The sequence below is a fragment of the Typopeltis vanoorti genome, chromosome 7, assembly GCF_054136105.1.
Source record: "Typopeltis vanoorti isolate ZY-2024b chromosome 7, IOZ_Tvanoo_1.0, whole genome shotgun sequence".
NCBI classification, from domain to species: domain Eukaryota; kingdom Metazoa; phylum Arthropoda; class Arachnida; order Uropygi; family Thelyphonidae; genus Typopeltis; species Typopeltis vanoorti.
In genome coordinates, this window is record NC_143555.1 from 67,062,162 (window position 1) to 67,081,646 (window position 19,485).

Below are 19,485 nucleotides of genomic sequence, written 5' to 3' on the forward strand. Positions count from 1 at the left end.
AGAAAAAACAAAAATAATGGCATTCAAAGGAGAAAACCCAATAAGAAGTAAAATAGTGATAGATAATACAATACTAGAACAAGTAAACACTTTCAGATACTTGGGATGTGATCTATCATACGAAGAAGAAAAAGACATAGACACTAAAATATCAAACTTTGTCAAAGTAAATGGCATAATAAACAGTATATTTAAGTCATCCCTGGTACAAAAACACACTAGAATCAGACTATATAATGTCTTGTCAAAACCAACTCTACTATACGGAAGCGAAACATGGACCATGAAAAGGAAAGATGAAAAACGAATTCAAATAGCAGAAATGAAGTTCCTCAGAAAAACAGCTGGATATACCAAGTGGGACCACAAAACAAATGAAGAAATCTTACAATCCCTAAAAATCAAACCAATTAATTACTACATAAGACAGTATAAACAAAAATGGCTAGAACGTTTAAATCGAATGGACAACAGCAGACTACCAAAAATATTATACAGATACAAAATAAGTGGAAAAAGAAGAATCGGAAGACCAAGAAAGAGATGGCATGAGACCGGAACAGGCCACATGGCCTATATTCCATGTTAGGAAGAAGAAGAATACCAAAGTGATGGATGTTATTTATTTATTTATTTTATTTTTTTTTTTTTTTCAAGTTGACTAACACTGAATTATGCCTCAACTATACCTATAAAGACTGAGTTTCTCCACTTATCAAATTTTTTATCTGGAATTCCATTTTAACATCTCTTTAGTTGATCATGGGGGAGAAAGATAATTATAATTTATAGGATCTAATACACATTTGTATTTTTAGTCCTACTAAAATGTGCAAAGACTATAATGAATATTTTATTTCAGATGGACGAAAACCTTCTCCAGTTAATCATGGAACTACATGTGAAGAAAATTTCATTCAGGTATTTTATCTCTTTTTGATATCTTGATAGCTTTTTTTTCCTGCAAAGTATATTTGAGTGTGGCTAATTCAGCAATAAAACATATAACCAAAAGGGTGAGGAGTTAATAATCTAAAATGACTAAGCATGAGAACCTTAATTTCTGGATTTTGTTAGTTTTCTAGTAAATATTCACCCAAACCAACCAAGTGAGTAGCCAGCATGTTATTTTTATGCATACTATTATGAATCCATTGGATTTTATTTGAACTTTTTGTGCATACCATAGTTCTAAAAAGGAAAAACAACTGAGAATAGGTGTGTGTGTGTGTGTGTGTGTGTGTGTGTGTGTGGTAGAGGGCATTGCTTGTGAAGTGAAAATTAGAAAGGCAATGAGAGAGAGAGAGAGAGGGGTAAAGGCCAAGTCAAAATAGATTTTATCTTGTTGAACCATTTTAATCTTTGTGAAACAAAAGTAAGTACAAAATTTTAGAAAAGGTTAATTAACGGTTGGTAATAATAAAGTAATCTTCGCATCTATTGAGTAAGGCTGATGATTATTTTAAATGAGTTATTGTACTGTCTTATATTTTTAAGCTATGTTTATGTAATTTTCAGCATTTTTAAAATGTATTATTTAAATTAATGGTATGTTAATACTCTGATAAATATTAAAGTTGAAAACTGACCTTTTTGGATATTTAATGTGGGTGAGAGAAGTTAGTTTTGTTTCTCTCTGGTTGGTTGAGATTACCTTACATTACAACATATAATATTCATGGAAAGGCTTAGATGTTGGTTATGCATTTTTTACTAAATAATTTAAGGAAATTAACAACGTCAACTAGGATATACATTAAAATAAATTTTAATATACTTCAATATTTCGGCAATGTCACGTTGCCATATTCAAGAAACTTAAGAACAAGACACGTGCAAGCAGGCACAACAAACAGTAAGTGAGTAAGAAGCAGGAAGCCAGTATTTCTCCTAAAGTCCTGATGATGCCCTCTAGCGGGCAATGTTGGTATTCTTGGGCGATTGGGCTGAAGGTCTTCTGATGTAGGTTTCCCAAATTTCAGGCAGTCTCGTGCAGCCAAATTTGTTGAGGTTTGGATTGTTTCTTAGGGCTGAAGCTGATTCCATGACTCTTTCATATTTGTATTTACTACAGTGTATTATTGTGGCTTTCTTCCATTGTATTCTATGGCAGGTATCCAGCACATGGTCAGCAAGACCAGAGTGGCTGTATTGGTGAAACTGAATGTAGTCCTTGTGTTCTGAAATTCTAATATTTGTTGCCCTGCCCTGTTTGGCCAAAGTAGGACAGCTTACTGCTGCAAGGGACCTGGTATACACCAGGAAGGTCGGGGGGGGGGGTCTTTAGTGGAGCAGATAAGGGATGCCAATTATTTATATGGTCTGTAACAAGAGTTAAGTCATGTTTTTTTAGGATTTTTGTAATATTTTCTGAGGTGCCTCAGATATAGGGTATGGCGATAGATTTAGAGTGATCCTTGTTGTGGGGGTGGGTTTGTGGTTTACTGGTTTCAATATTTTTTGGATTTTTTTTTTTGGGGGGGGGGGTAGCCATTGGCTGAGAAAGTGTTGAGAATGTGGTTTAGTTCTTTGGTTAGGGCATTGTCATTTGAACAGATAAGTTTAGCCCTGTTGTGTAGTGTCTTAATGACTCCATATTGTTGCGAGGAGGAGTGGTGGGATTGTTGGTGAATGTATCTGCCTGTATGGGTGGGTTTTCAATAGACTGAGAAAACCAAGGTTCCATCAGGCTGGCAGGTGACTAGTGTGTCTAAGAAAGGAAGGCAGTTGTTTTTTCTTCTTCCAGGGTGAATTTGATTCTTGGGTGTTGGTTGTTTAAGTGTGTTAGGAAGGAGAGGAGTGCATCGGAGCCATGTGGCCAAATAGCAAACACATTATCAACATAGCGAAGCCAAATGGTTGGTTTTTGTGGGGCAAAGTTTAAGGCTTCCTCTTCAAAAGTCTCCATATGAAAGTTGGCCAAGGGTGGGGAGAGTGGAGAACCCATGGCTGTCCCTTCTATTTGTTTGTAGAATTTTCCTTGCCAAACAAAATAGCCTGAGTTCATTGTGAACTGAAATAGGACTGTGATATCGGGAGGAAATTTAGCTTGGATTAGCTCTAAGGATTCTTTGAGTGGAAGGACATTTGTGAATAAGGAGGAGACATCAAAACTGACCATTATGTCAGTGTATTTGAGTGTAAGGTTTTCTATGCCGGCTTTGAAGTGGGGCTGAGTTTTTTATGTGTGAAGGTGTGTTGCCAGTATAGTGTGAGAGAGCTTTGGCCAAATGTTTAGCTAGTTTGTATGTGGGGGAGGGGGAATCAATGCTATCCACTATGGGACATAATGGCACATTTTCCTTATATATTTTTGGGAGTCCATAAATACAGGGGGGGGGGGTATGGAGTTAAATGGTTTTAATTTGTTAGTGATTTCCACAAGCCAAGAAGTGACCTTCTTAAGGAGCCTGTGGAGTTTTCTAATTTGTGAGTTGGTGGGATTGTACTTGATACAGAGGTAAGTAGCCCGATCTAACAATAGAGCTTTCAGCTTACCTGTGTAATCCTTTTGGTTAAGCAATACTGTGGTGTTCCCTTTATCAGCTTTGGCGATTATTATTTTCTTGTTTTTCTTTAATTCTAGTAGAGATTTAATTTCCTTACTGGGCATGTTGGCTTTTGGTGGTTTAGCTTTGGTCAGGCCAACTTTTATATAGAGACTTTTGAAGAGAAAGCCTTAAATTCTGACCCACAAAAACTAACACACTTAAACAACCAACACCCAAGAATCAAATTCACCCTGGAAGAATCAAAAAAACAACTGCCTTCCTTTCTTAGACACACTAGTCACCCGCCAGCCTGATGGAACCTTGGTTTTCTCAGTCTATTGAAAACCCACCCATACAGGCAGATACATTCACCAACAATCCCACCACCACCCCTCCTCGCAACAATATGGAGTCATTAAGACACTACACAACAGGGCTAAACTTATCTGTTCAAATGTCAGTGCCCTAACCACAGAACTAAACCACATTCTCAACACTTTCTCAGCCAATGGCTACCTCCCCCCTAAAAAAAATAAATCCAAAAAATATTGAAACTAGTAAACCACAACCCCCCACCCCCACTCACAACAAGGATCACTCTAAATCCATCACCATACCCTATATCCGAGGCACCTCGGAAAAAATTACAAAAATCCTAAAAAAACATGACTTAACTTCTTGTTACAGACCATATAAAAAATTGGCATCCCTTATCTGCTCCACTAAAGACCCCCCCCCCCCCCGACCTTCCTGGTGTATACCAGGTCCCTTGCAGCTGTAAGCTGTCCTACTTTGGCCAAACAGGCAGGACAGCAAATATTAGAATTTCGGGACATAAGGACTACATCAGGTTTTTCCAATACAGCCACTCTGGTCTTGCTGACCATGCGCTAGACACCTGCCATAGAGTACGGTGGAAGAAAGCCATGATAATACACCGTAGTAAATACAAATATGAAAGGGTTTTCATGGAATCAGCTTCAGCCCTAAGAAACAATCCAAACCTTAACAAATTTGGCTGCATGAGACTGCCTGAAATTTGGGAAACCTACATCAGAAGACCTTCAGCCCAATCACCCAAGAATACCAACATTGCCCGCTAGGGGGCACCATCAGGACTTTAGGAGAAATACTGGCTTTCTGCTTCTTCCTCACTTACTGTTTGTTGTGCCTGCGTGCACGTTGCACGTGTCTTGTTCTTAAGTTTCTTGAAAAATGCAACATGACGTTGCCGAAATATTGAAGTATAATAAAATTTATTTTAATGTATATCCTGGTTGACGTTAATTTCCTTAAATTATTTAGTAAAAAATACAACATATAATGTATTCACCTCTTTGAGATTCAGCCATTCCAATGTCTCGGTTGAATCTCAGGTGGAGGGGGGGGTATTCAACTTTTATGTTACAAATGAACAGATGGCATCACTGATGGAATGATATTAAAAATGAAGGAAATTAGAAGCTTATTTCTCAATTGATCAGCTACATTGGTTATTTGTTCTAAAAATAATAATGATGATGAATAAGAGTCTCTGTAATGCACTTGATAACATTATCTTTGGGTTAGAAAGACCTGTTTCAAGTCTTCTCTGGGATACAAAGAACCATCATAGGGTTTTCAGCTCCTGGGCAAATATAGAGGTTTTCCCATGTGGAAATTGTTTTTCATCCCACTAAAACAGATAAAATAGACAATGCTATAACTGTCAGTATTGTTAACAAGATTATCTGCTCTGTCATAGCCATAATTGGGTTTCTGTGAAATGAAACAACTTGACAATGATAGGCCATTAATGAACCTAACATGTAAAAGAAAGAAGAACTGTGGTAATCATCACAATTTTCTTGAGATTTGTGAATGTCAGAAAAATAGATATTGCATCTGTTCACTTATTAGAATTATCTGCTTTTAATTATTTTGTTTAAGAAAGATAGTCCTTGTATTCAGAATAGAGTGGTGGTGGGAAATCAGTTAAATTTGTATTGTATGGAATGTGTTTTACAATTTCACCTGCTAAAGTTACAACTGCCAAAATTTTAGTTTCTTGCCCTATGGTATGAAACTAAAATTTTATGTTAATGCTTACAGTATTATGTATGCTTAATTTTTTTTATGGTTTCATTTGAATAATATATTGAATTGTTATTCTGTGCTAGCTAAAATGTAGCATGCTGTGGTATTCACACATCACTTCAAAAGTTTTTTTAATGTTTTATGTTATAAATTTAAGTAAATTGCTGTCTGCATTTTTTGAAATGCTGGTTATTGTTACTTGTTTACATGTACATAAACATTTACATGTAAACATGTATCTCATTTGATCATTAGTTGACCATTATTGCATGTTTTGTTGCCATATTTGTTGGATTGTGTGAAATCAATAAAAGGTGCACTTTGCCTTGTACTTATATAAGACTGTCTAGCTTAGTCAATAGTGATGATGCATGTCAGATAGAAAGACTCAGGTTGAAACCAACTCAGAGATTCAGTGAACTTTTATTAAAGCTTTTCTTCTGAAAGTACACTAGATGGTCTCATATGAAAATAGCGGCTTTTTTTTTTTTTTTTTCATTCCAGAAGGTAAACTGACTACAGATACACATATTTACAGATATTGAATTCTATGTATATATAAGTAGATTTATTTATATAAATTTCTATCAATAGCATTAATTAAATTTTGATATGAAGCTGTTATTTGGTCAACAGGTCATTTGAGCCTGAACACATTAAAGGGAAAATAATTAGATAATTTCAGACTGTTGCATCCCACTGATAGGCAAAGGCCTCTCTCAAATTTCTACATTTCTCTCTCAGAGACTATTCTCATCGATTTGTTTCCTGCTTTTTCTGTGATTTCATCTGGCCAGCTCATCCTCTGTCTTCCTCTGAAAGATATGAGATTTGTAATAATAAGCATGTCAAAACAGGGTTTCATCATCTATCTATAAATGGAATAAAATATTTAAAATCTTGAAGAGAAAATTAATTTTCTTAACTTGATGCTGATTTTATATTAGTATCATATTCAAATGCTTCTGCAGAAAGAATATTTTCATGTTGTATTGTATTGTATGGACGGATAGTAAAAAAATTATTGTTATAGAATGCAGGGCTGAAAAAGAAATTCCATGATGTCTTAAAAGAAAGCATTTATAATTAATAATTCATTTATTAAAACTAATATCTCACTGTCTTTAACTGCTAGCATCTTCAGAGCAGAAATTAAAAAACAGAACTATTGGAAATAAATTGAACAAAGCATGTATGATATATTTCCAGCTGCATAAAATCTACCCTGTATGAAAACAGTTGAATGAATGAAATGACTGCTTTCTGAATACAAGAAATAAACAAAATAAGCACAGTCATTCTTGGTAAGTTTAACCAGTGCCGAAGTGCTTCACACAAAATTACTTGAATAAACATGCATGCTTAACACGTTCGTTGCCAATCACGTGATGCGAGTTCTCACCAAACGGCCGATCACGCGTTATCGCGTTGACATTGCTAACTAAATACAAAAATAAAAAAAATTTGGCCACCACACGAAATTCTAATTTTCAGCTTGGCAACGAACGATATCGCGCGATCACATGATGCGAGTTCTCACCAAACGGCCGATCACGTGTTATCGCGTGGACATTGCTAACTAAATAAAAAAAATTGGCCACCACACGAAATTCCAATTTTCAGCTTGGCAACGAATGATATCGCGCGATGAGAGTTCTCACCAAACGGCCGATCACGCGTTATCGCGTGGACATCACTAACTAAATAAAAAATAATAATAAAAAAAATTTGGCCACCACACGAAATTCCAATTTTCAGCTTGGCAATGAAAGTGTTAAAGGAACATTGGTGGCAAAGGGAGACAGACAAAAAATTCCTTTTATCTGTCTGTTCATAATGGCTGATGTTACACAAATAGACAATCCAGCATGTATGCCTGAAAGAGACAAAAATATTTATGTTATCCTCTAATGATGACAAAAACAAGATTTTTGTAATTAGTGAAAAAGGTATGAAATAAATACAATCTATTAAAATGATGCTTACATAAGAGATGACAAATGTCTTGGATAGATTGGGAAAACGTTACAGATGAGAAAGTGCAGCTTTTTGTTAAGTTCTTGTTGAGAGGCTTATACACTGGTTAAACATGATAACTAATATTTAAGGAATTGACAGCGTATACTAGAAATATAGATTAAATAACCTTTAATTTATACTTTCCGATATTTCGGCGAACGTCACGGTGCCATCTTCTTGGGAACTTACTACTAAGAGACATGCACACAAGTACTAATAACAGCAAATGAGACTAAAGCTAGGAAGCTAGCGTTTTCCTAGAGTCCTGATGGTGCCCCCTGGCGGGCTATATTGGTAGTTCTTGGCCTTTGGGCTGAAGTTCTTCTGATAAACGTTTCCCAAATTTGGGGCAGTCTCATGCATCCAAATTTGTTGAGGTTTGGCATGTTCCTAAGGACCGAGGCTGATTCCATGAATAGTCTTTCATACTTGAACCTGCTGCGGTGTATTACTGTGGCTTTCTTCCATCTTATTCTGTGGCGAGTATCCAGAGCATGGTCTGCAAGCCCAGAGTGGCTGTACTGGTGAAATCGGATGTAATCCTTGTGTTCTGAGATTCTGATATTTGCTGTCCTGCCTGTTTGGCCAAAGTAGGACAGTTTACAGCTGCAAGGGACCTGGTATACACCAGGTAGGTCTAGGGGGAGTGGTTGGTCTTTGGTGGAGCGGATAAGGGATGCCAGTTTTCTATGTGGTCTGTAACAAGTGGTCAAGTCATGTTTTTTTAGGATTTTATTGATTTTTTCCGAGGTGTCTCGGATGTAGGGAATGGTGATGGATTTAGAGTAATCTTTATTGTGAAGGGGAGGGGGTGGTGGGTTGTGGATAACTGGGTTAAGTATTTTTTGGAGGGGGTAGCCGTTGGCCTTTTATTCACTAATGGATATGTTGGATTTTGGAGGTTTTGCTTTCTTGAGAACGGCTACCCCCTCCAAAAAATCCAAAAAATACTTAACTTAGTTATCCACAACCCACCACCCCCTCCTCTTCACAATAAAGATTACTCTAAATCCATCACCATTCCCTACATCCGAGACACCTCGGAAAAAATCAATAAAATCCTAAAAAAACATGACTTGACCACTTGTTACAGACCACATAGAAAACTGGCATCCCTTATCCGCTCCACCAAAGACCAACCACTCCCCCTAGACCTACCTGGTGTATACCAGGTCCCTTGCAGCTGTAAACTGTCCTACTTTGGCCAAACAGGCAGGACAGCAAATATCAGAATCTCAGAACACAAGGATTACATCCGATTTCACCAGTACAGCCACTCTGAGCTTGCAGATCACACTCTGGATATTCGCACCAGAATAAGATGGAAGAAAGCCACGGTAATACACCGCAGCAAGTTCAAGTATGAAAGACTATTCATGGAATCAGCCTCAGCCCTTAGGAACATGCCAAACCTCAACAAATTTGGATGCATGAGACTGCCCCAAATTTGGGAAACGTTTATCAGAAGAACTTCAGCCCAAAGGCCAAGAGCTACCAATATAGCCCGCCAGGGGGCACCATCAGGACTCTAGGAAATCGCTAGCTTCAGTCTCATTTGCTGTTATTAGTACTTGTGTGCACATGTCTTAGTAGTAAGTTCCCAAGAAGATGGCAACGTGACGTTCGCCGAGATATCGGAAAGTATAAATTAAAGTTTAATCTATATTTATAGTATACGCTGTCAATTCCTTAAATATTAGTTATCATATTATCTTTTTGTTAAGTGCAGTTTGCAAGCAAGCACATTTTAGCTTCACTTCATTTGCCTCTTGGTCCATGTGGCTTCTAACATCATGAAACAACTCGAGAACAGACACTGATTTTGATGAAACCTAATATTCAAGACGGAGTAAATATTTGTTAAAATCTGACAGTAATAAATACTACTTTTCATGAAGACCAAAATGCAGTTTTCATTGCATAACTAGCACATGTACTGGAATTAATCACTGGCACCCAAGGATTGGGTGCCAGTGAGTTAGATTTCTTCCTTAGGATGTAAGTCATTTCCATTACACTATATGTGTGCCATGTGTGGGCTAGCTTATTTTGCTTGCTTGCTTTTCTTTTTTAATAGTTTTTGCATGTATGAAACATATAGAAGGTCATTATTTTCTGTCATTTAGGTTTTTTTTTTTTGCAGACTTGATTTGATTGTTTTTGTTTATAGGTAACAGTCTTCTTATCTCCTATTCTAGTCAACATCATAAGATGTTGACTAGGATAGGAGAAATCCTGCAGTAGGATGAAGTGGAAGTAATCTTGATGGATATAAGGATTCCTTCATATGCTGTCGGAATAGAAGCATATTTATTTTCAATTTCATAAAAGCATCGCATTCATCAGAATCATGTTTTCTCCCCATCAGTTCCAGTAATTTGTTACCATTGCTGAATACAATAAATAATTCTACATTCTACTGAAGCTTTTGAAGTGCAGTGATCTTTTTATCTTTTCCAAGGAGGCCCCTAAGATTTCTTCTTGCTTTTTTCTAAGATCTATCACATGCCTGTTGATCTTTTCTTGGGTTATCAATTGGGTTGCTCATATAAATGATATGTGAAAATCTGGAGACCATGATTCTGCACTTGAATTAGTAGCCATTTGTTCATCCAAAGTCCACATCTCAGGTGGTTCAGGAACTGGCAACTTACCATCATGAAATAATACTCACACGGCTTGATGAAAGTTTGTAAAAAAAAAGCTGGAGATATCGACTAAACAGAAGTAGAAAGTATTTGCACAGCCTATAAGTTCTCTCCATACCACTGAGATAACAAATGACATTGAAAAATATGTACTGTTTTTCCATCATTTTGAATTAAATGTACACTGCACTGTTCAGACAGCAGTCAAAATCATACAGTTTGCCTTTTATTAAACAGAAAATGAGAAACTGTACTGTAATGCACTCTACAAAATCACTTTAAATGCACAATTACTGGTTAAGAGAAATAAACTACATTGGTCCAAACCTGACATGTCACTCAGAGTGGTAAACATACATTTGATTGCCCTCATGCTTGTAGTAATGCAATCACAAACTATAATGAGGTTGTAATTAGAATATTGTTAGATAGTGACGTTGACTAACATATTACGTTATGATGATGTTATTCTTGTAATCAAAATGTTATCAACAAACCCACTAGCAGACCCAATGAAAATATTGTTTTGTTTGCTCATTGGCATACTCCTCTTTCATATTTAAAATTTAAAGGAGAAAGAACCATGAGTAATGACAAGTGAGAACATCAAGATATGGTATTACATTAGCACTTGCTGTGTTATTTTGTATATATGTTTCCTTACTTGTAAATTGCATCACAGCCTTTTTGCACGAATTAACAAACTAGAATGAATTTTGTTAACATGTTATTTGGATTTTGCAAATCATCGAAGGCAAGAATTTAATCATAAGATAAGCCAATTTATCTTATGATTAAATCATAAGATAAATTTGGTTAGCATATCTGCGCTGCGGGTTCGAATCCCGCCATGGGCATGGATGTTTGTGATTGTCTGTGAAAGTACTAGTGGTGGTTGGTGATAGATGGCATTGGTGTGAATGATAAAGGTAGTTGGTGGAGATGGAGAGTTGTAGAGCAGATGCCCTCCCTCAATGAGTCTTTGGACTACCCTACCTGGAGGTGTTGCATAATAATAATAATTTTTATGATTAAATTTAAGAAATATATTTCAGGTTTTATATTTTTTTTAAAAAATATAAAACCTGTGAAGTTTCTTTCACTTTTTTTAATCTCTGCATGTAAATTCCATGTGGAAAATTCCCCACTTCTGGCCAATAGGTATATTTTTACAAAATGATAATTACAAATTTACTGTTTTGGAGATGAAAAACCCTAGTTTCTGGGTGAAAAAACTCCCTGCCTCCGTGTGAGACCGGCTAACTCGCATTTAGTCAAAATGCGAGGTAAGGACCAGATAAAGGGTTCCGTCTATACTGACTGAGCTACAGAAGCTCACAAATTTAATCAAACCTGATGCATTCATTTTCCTGTGACAGAGAGTATATATATCAGATTACATTCGCTTGTTGGACTGATGATATTGCTGAGTTTTTAACTATTAGTATGATAGATATCAGTGAATATTATATCTTTGGCTAACGTTGAGTTGATTTTTGATAAACAAAGGAATGACTTCATTTGTTCATTCAAGGTGCTTTCGTGCCAGCTTGAATGTAGCAAGAATTTGGTTGTAATCATCCACAATAGGAAAATTATACATTGATAAATATTTCACTGCTTGATAATTGAATCATAATCTCGTATTTGTTCAGTTTATTTTATTTCATTTTTTTCTTTTTGTTCTGAAGATGTTAGCTTTTACGTGAAATATTAATATTACGTGAAATTTTAATAAATATGACGTTTGTACTATTAATGCAATTAATAGTGCAATTTTTAATAATATTTGTTTATGCGCGCGCGTACACACACGCACACGAAATATGTTTACCGATGTATAAAATATTTTCCAAACTTTAAGCATAACTATTTTTTTTTTGTTTTGTGGTTTTCAGAATCTGCCTTTGCTGGTTTTGCTGAACTCGGGTTTTAATACTATCATCTCTAGGCCTGGCTCTGAACAGAATGATTGTTTGCAAATTCTTCAAAGATATTTATTACATAATTTGTTCTAGCTTGCAGAACCTGCAGGATTCATCAAATTTCATAAAATTAGTATCTTGGAATTTAATATCATTAATCTGGCTCTCCCATACATAAGGTTCGTCCAGGAATTATTTCAGCATAAATTCATTGTGCAGTTTTTATAAGGTTGAAATTGCCTATACAGGAATGAAAATTTAAGTTGTAATTCAATTTTCTGAAAATAAAATTAAATCTAGCGTTTTTGTTCACATTAAACCGTGTAAATACATTCATTATTGTGCTGTTTTCGGAAACGACCAGTAAATGCGTGAGAGTTTGTTAGAGTGGTATATTATCACATTGGAGCAGTATTCCGAAAAAAAGTTATTAAAGGTGCTTAAATGGTTATCGCCGACGGTATTGTGTGATGTTTGTAATACGCGATTCCCCTATCTCCCTTTCGTGTGTGCAGGCGATCATTAGGGTAGGAGTGGTCAGCAGAAGGAATAAATGTGATAGACTGTGTAATCTGACCTTGTCTTTGCTCTTTAATTTGCCTCCGGCTGCTATGATAATGTGCAGCCGGTATAATGGGAAAAATATGCTAATTTGACTTCCCGACAACCTCATTATTCATATTTTTCTCGAGTTCAGCTTCACCACTGTTTTGTTTTAATGGCATCTTTGCGACCTTCCTTGGAATCTCCGTTCCAGAACGTATTAGTTGTCCACTAATCGTCCTCATCTGTTTAGTTTTCATGCCAGTGAGAGAAGTCTCATATCGACTCGGTTTAAAAAATATCAAGAACTTTATAAGATTTTCATTGTTACTACGATTGCAATTTTCTCATGCTGATATGTGGTCATAAAATTTTGCCCTGCTCAATTATAATAGTAAATTCGGCATTAGTAAAATAAAAAAAGTGAAAAAATTAGATTGCTATAGTTGCATCCTGTGTTAGGGAAGGATCCTTGTTGTATGCATGAATCGCTCCAGAACCGCCTAAATTCAGAACTATAATCTAGAAGTGATTTAAAAAACTAGACGCAAGTGGAAGACATTCTAATGCTAATTAATCTCATCTCATTTTTCTTTTACCTTCTTTTACCTTGCGGCGTCGAGGGTTTATTAATCATCTGACCTAAACCGTTCACAGGATAAGGTGGTCAGCCCTACGCCCCGTTGTATCCTATGTCTTGTAGTGTTGAGTTCTCTAGGCCTGTTTGCCTGCTTTGCGGGATGAAAAACCTACTGTCCACGCCCAAGGCTGGCTAACTTAGCTATCGCTGAGGAAGATCCTTCAGCTCCTCACGTCACCGACGGGAATCGAACCTGGGACACTCCTTCCCCAGGCATATGGTTGCGAAGCGCACAGCCTAACGACTTTAATTAATGACGTAAATTATTTGCGTAAAATTGTTTATTTGTAGAATTTTGAAGTGTATTGAAAATAGCAATGAAAATTCATAGTCATTTTTAATATACGGTGGTATCTCGCTAATCCGAACTAATAAAAACCGTGTTCGTTCGGAGTAGCGAAAAGTTCGGATTAGCGAAATTTCACCCAAGAGACAACAGTGACTGCCTTTCAGACAAAAATATTCAGATTCCAATAGTACATAAATTTAATTCAGTAAATAAATGAAGTAACTGACAGAAAAAAAAGTTACTGTACTGTAATGTAAAACTTAAAAAATAATACAGCACACAAGTTTATTTTAGTGAAAAAATTAGTTTGTATGTACTTGTTGATGAGGATTCTGATTTAATAAAATTGCATAGTTCAGTACATAACTTAATTTGCGTAAAAAAAATATCACTTCCTTGTACACAACACAAAAAAAGTTTCACAAAATAACACCTAAAAAAAAAAGTTTCTTTTATTTCTTTGTGGAAAAGTGTCTGATTTTCTTTTGCTTATTGAAAGCAAAAGAAAATCAGTGACTCTCGGAGCTGTATTAGCAATACATTTTTGTGGAATGGCGTATCATTCTGCTTATCCCATTCTATACACATATTAAGACTGTCAACTGCCTCTTCACGTTTTACTTTTTTTTTTCTTCGAGTTCTGCATGGTCATCATCGTCTTCTAATTCATTCTGTATCGTCATATTTATAATTTCAGCATCTGATTCGATTTCGAGTTCACTTTCGGTTCTACTTGTAATCCATTCCGTAACATCTGTTTGTGAAATTTCACCATCTGGATTTATATTTTTAATTAAATTATGCACGTTTTGAATTTCCTCTTTTTGTGTAGTTATCTTGGTAATTTCTAGAAGGTCACAGTTTTATCCAAACGCTCAAATTGCTTCAGGTAAATTTGACGGCTTTCCAAGCAGCAGCAATTGAGAATGCTACATCCTTCAAATATATATTTTTATTGATGTGATAACGTCATAATTTTGGGAAATTACATTTAAAAGCAGGTCTTTACGTTATTTTACTTTAATGGATTGCATTATGTTCTGATCCATTGGTTGCAACAATAGAGTACAGTTTGGAGGCAAAAACATAGCCGTGAAATTTCCGTCCTCACTAATCAATTCATCTGCCGGAGAATGTCCAGGACAGTTATCCAATAATAAAAGTGCTTTCTGTTCTAAATTCTGGGATTTTAAATACGTTTTAACAGATGGTACGAAATCGTTGTGAAACCAGTTTGAAAAAACTTCGATGTTCATCCATCCTTTACGTTGACTTCGGTACAAAACCGAAAGGCAGCAGTTCTTAAATGGACTTGGGTTTCTTGATTTTCCAGTCATAAGTAACTTTAATTTATGTTTTCCTGAGCCGTTTGCACAAGGCATGATCGTGACACGCTCTTTGGACATTTTTCGACTGGGCGCTGAGGCTTCATTTCTGTGAACTAGAGTTTTTCTCTGGTCATGATCACATGATCGAAAAAAGATCACTTTCGTTCGCACTATAAATTTGATCATTGGTTAAATTTAATTCAAGAATTTTTTCTAAAGAGCTTTTTGGAAATGGTTCTACGGAGGAAATGTCCCTAGACAGTTTTCCCCTGATATTGATAGACACCGAATACCGTGGCGTGTCTTAAATTTTTCTAGCCAACCATCACTTGCTTTGAATTTCTTATCCGGATAAATTTGCGAATGGAAATACTTAGCTTTCTGCTTTAAAATGTCTCTGGAGATGGGCGTATGACGACTTCTTTCTTAAAGAAACCACGTGTAAACATCAGAAATTAGAATCAAGTAAAGAAAAATCACTCGTTTTCAGAGTTTGTCTCTTAAGGACCAAGCAAGGCTTGGTCCTTCTGTGGTTGAAACATAAGTTAAAATCCTGTCTTTTTTTTTTTAATTTTTTTATGTCACTGATTGTAGATTTGCCGACATTGTATTCAGTAGCAAGTTAGCCGCTTCACCCTTTTCTGGACGCCGAATTATTTTAGACTTATCCGACAAGACTTGGAGCCATTTTAACGAAATAAAATTCAGTGTTAAAAAGAGTAAAATAAAAAATGATGTTAATGAAAAACTGGAAAAAAAAAAAGAAAACTAACACAATCGATAATCATTCACTGAAAACTTACGACAACTCCGACAACGTTTCATTTCAATAACCAAAGAAAAACAGCGTTATATACAACCAGGCTTTAGGCTACGTCATCGTTGTTGAAGGGAACACAAATATTATTAGTTAGTGACTAATTGTTCATTAACAACAGCGGTGATTCATGACAATACAGTACGTACTGTACAGTATAAAAAAAGCAAACGTGAACACTTGATAAATCAAAATAGGCCTACAGTACAGTATAACCGTACAGTATGAAAAAAATACTGTACTGTAATAATAATAATAATAAATAGTGATAGTTAAAATAATAGATATTTAATAAAATAATAATACGTAATAAAACTTTTTCTTTCAAACTGCAGTTCGGATTACTGGAGGGTTCGGATTAGCGAGATATCACTGTATTACAGGAAGATGACCACAAAAAAAGAGAGAACGACAATTAAATTGTTAGCGCGTGATATTATATGTGCTATCAACTGCAGGAGAATAACTTTATCTGCATTAATAGATATCAAGAAATATATATTTTTTTTTAAGTAATTAATTACAATATATGAAATACGCGAATGGTTCGTTTTAAAAAACATTAAAAATATATTTCACTCGAGGAATCCAGTGGAACAATACCACAGTTCACAAAAGCTGTTTTTTGTTCTGGAGAGACTACAAAGAAAGCTGTGAAGCAAACATTCATAATTCCAATCTTAACAACAATTGCTTTAAACTTGCTCAATTTTGGGAAGTTGACCTAACTAATACTCGTCATCCATGTGTTTCATAAATCATAATTAATTATTTATCTATTAATAGAGATGGAGTTATTCTCATGTAGTCGATAGCGCATGTAATATCACGCGCTTACAATTTAACTGTTCTCTCTCTTTTGTGGTATCTCCCAGTAATGTATTGAAAACGGCTATGAAACATAGCCGAAAATTGTACAAATAAACAATTTTATGTAAGTGACTTACGTCGGATCTAGTTTATTTCATGTAAAATCTAATAAGTGCTGAGTACGGTAGACAGAAGTACATTAAGAAGAATTGTCGTAAAAACCCGAATCAAAGTTAAGAGCTCAAGTATATTATTCTACATAGGTATTTTAGTGATACGTTTGTACTCCATCATTGGTTTTTAAAAATATAATAACGGCAAATCGCAATGAATCAGACTCGGTAGTTCTCAGTTAGGTTTCCCTCTCTCTCTCCAAGATGTAACGGTATTAACATTATCAAGAAAAAATATAAAAAAAACTCAAAATAAAATAAATGAAAGGAAACAAAATTTAATTGGAAGTAAAGAAATGCACAAAGGAAGAAAGAACTCATTTTTTGTACAACTAGTTTGTAAAATGAGTCCCTATAAGGGAGAACATTGGTTCTCCATTGCCCCGAACCCGATAGCGGTGGTTGTGGCTCGTCTAAAATAATATCTTGTTATTCGCTCCTATTTGTGTTGATAAAATTTCGTTTATACGTATCATAGTCAGAACTTGCATACAAGTTTATTGACATGACATATCTTTCGTTCCATTTGTGTTACATCCAGAATGGACCTTTCGTACTCGTTACGACTGAGGTTGAAACAACTAAGATTACGTTCTAGCTAGTTTGCGGAAGAAAAATCTTTCCATCTCATACGAGATAACCCCACGTCTTTCTGCCAGGGATGTTACTGAGTGAGCTACGGTTTTGTACTGTCAGCGTCAAGAATAAGAAGAATGTATTATCTCTTTTCAGTCCATGAACGAAATAATCGTTTGTTTGTTTGTTTTTTCTTTTTGTTAAGCCAGATGTTGTGTTGCGCAATTTTGCTTTCTCAAAACGTTTCTTGCCACAGTTGAAACGTTGACATTTTGAGCTACTTGCTTCCTCTTTGGTCTCATTTATATTCGATAGTTTCATGATAAATTATTCTCTGTATCATGGATGATTGGAGACAAAGAATTTATCACCCTTCTTCCCATATTATTGTTACTCTATCTTCATTTTTATAAGCGTTGAATCACTATGAAATCTCAAAATTATGTCTTGCATTGGCTAATACCAAAATGCCTAGGCTCAGTTTTTCTACATTGAATGAAAAGTAATCTTTCTACCTAGTATATGCTATTATTATCTTTTATCTCAAGCAGCCAGCATGTTTGTCATATTTCTTTTGTTCTTTTAATGAAGCTCTGGTTTTGTTGATTACACTGCGATTTTCCATGGCCCATTTTGAATGCCTAGTAAAGTTTGTGTGTGTAGCGCGGCCATTACCGAATCGCAGACTTCTACTGTTGTCACTGTGTTAAATACAAGCGCATCAAATTTAGAAATTGAATCGGGCAACTTCTGCGCATTTTAGCTGTGTGTGTGCACAGAATAATAGAAATGTGTTGATGGTATTCCTTTAAAAAATACCTGTGTGTGTGTGATGGCGGCTTAAGTCTGCACTTCGACCAGATTCAGTTGACGTTTAAGCCTGGAATGCAAAATACTTGATGTCCTATAGGATGTTTTCAAGTCTTGTCGATCAGCGTGAGACCACCCTCTTTCTTAGCCTATCCACGGTACAAATATATTGGTTTCATCTAATCATGAGTTTATCTGATAAAGGTTGGTCGATTGGTAGATCCTCTGCTATTAATGCCTCAGCAAAAAGTTAAGCAAGTTTGAGCGTGGTTAGTAGTTGGAAGGGATCAATCGTTCAATGCTGTTGGCACACTCTCCCTCGATGAGTCTTTGAACTACCTGGAAGTGTCACATAATAATAATATAATGCAGCTATCGTAAATATTGCAAATCTTTAGCATCAATGGAAACGAGTGTATTATTGCAGTTGTATTGGCGTGTTTTCTGCCTCATTCTTTTCAGTCTGTCTTGACGAATTCCATTAAGAATACATCTCATTTTCATTTCATGTGGTCTTCACAGTAATTTCTACATAACGCCATCGGTATCATTATATCAAGTTGCTCGATTCTTACTTGACTACAATATTGCTCTGTGAACAACAATTCTAACATCTTCCATCTCCTGTAGAAGTTTTTATTTATTTATTCATTCATACAATATAGAGTAATTTCTCTTTACATGGAACTTTGTTCTTAGCATCAGCGGAAAATATTTTTTAAGAGCACACCTTCTGCAAGTCACAATACCTACAATGTTTTATAAGCATATGGCGAATAAATATTTAAATACGTAACATAAACGCATAGTACATAACAATTTATATTTTGTCCGAAAGAGTTGTAGATGCCACACGAATAGTTCTTACTGAAATAAACAGTAAATACTAAATTGATTTTTTGTGTGTGTGTGTGTGTGGGTGACTCCCACCCACGAAAGGCTTGTAAACCTATAGTACTTTCGTACTGTGGATGGGCTAAGGATTCTTTTTCAATAAAATACTGACCTCTTTCAAGCGACTTAGGCCTTCAGTAAGCTGCGCAGTGGTCTCAGACCCGGAGATGAAGTTAATCTCCCGCCTAAAGACAATTACGAACATCCATGCCTATGTCAAGATTCGAATCCGCAACCTGTTGGCCGGAGTGGGTACCCCGACCACTCGGTCAACCAGGCGTCTTTAATTTTGAACTAATCACTAGTTCAAAATTAAGAACACTACAGCTAAAACGTTTGAAGTGAATGACTAATATGTCCATTTAGTACCCTGAAATGCTCCTCTAAGCAGCGTTGGAATGTGTGTGTGTATAACGATATGGCTTAATTGTTCGAAGGATGAGAGA

The 19,485-nt window shown here is 35.7% G+C and overlaps 1 protein-coding gene across 1 annotated transcript in view; it reads left to right on the plus strand.

Annotated features, from left to right (window-relative positions):
- Positions 1-19,485, plus strand: part of LOC150104743 (ubiquitin carboxyl-terminal hydrolase isozyme L3-like) — a 253,981-nt gene that overhangs the window by 124,909 nt on the left and 109,587 nt on the right. The window contains exon 7 of the mRNA XM_090395923.1: positions 863-921. Coding sequence (XP_090252049.1) covers positions 863-921 — 59 coding nt within the window. The remainder of the gene's footprint in view (positions 1-862; positions 922-19,485) is intronic.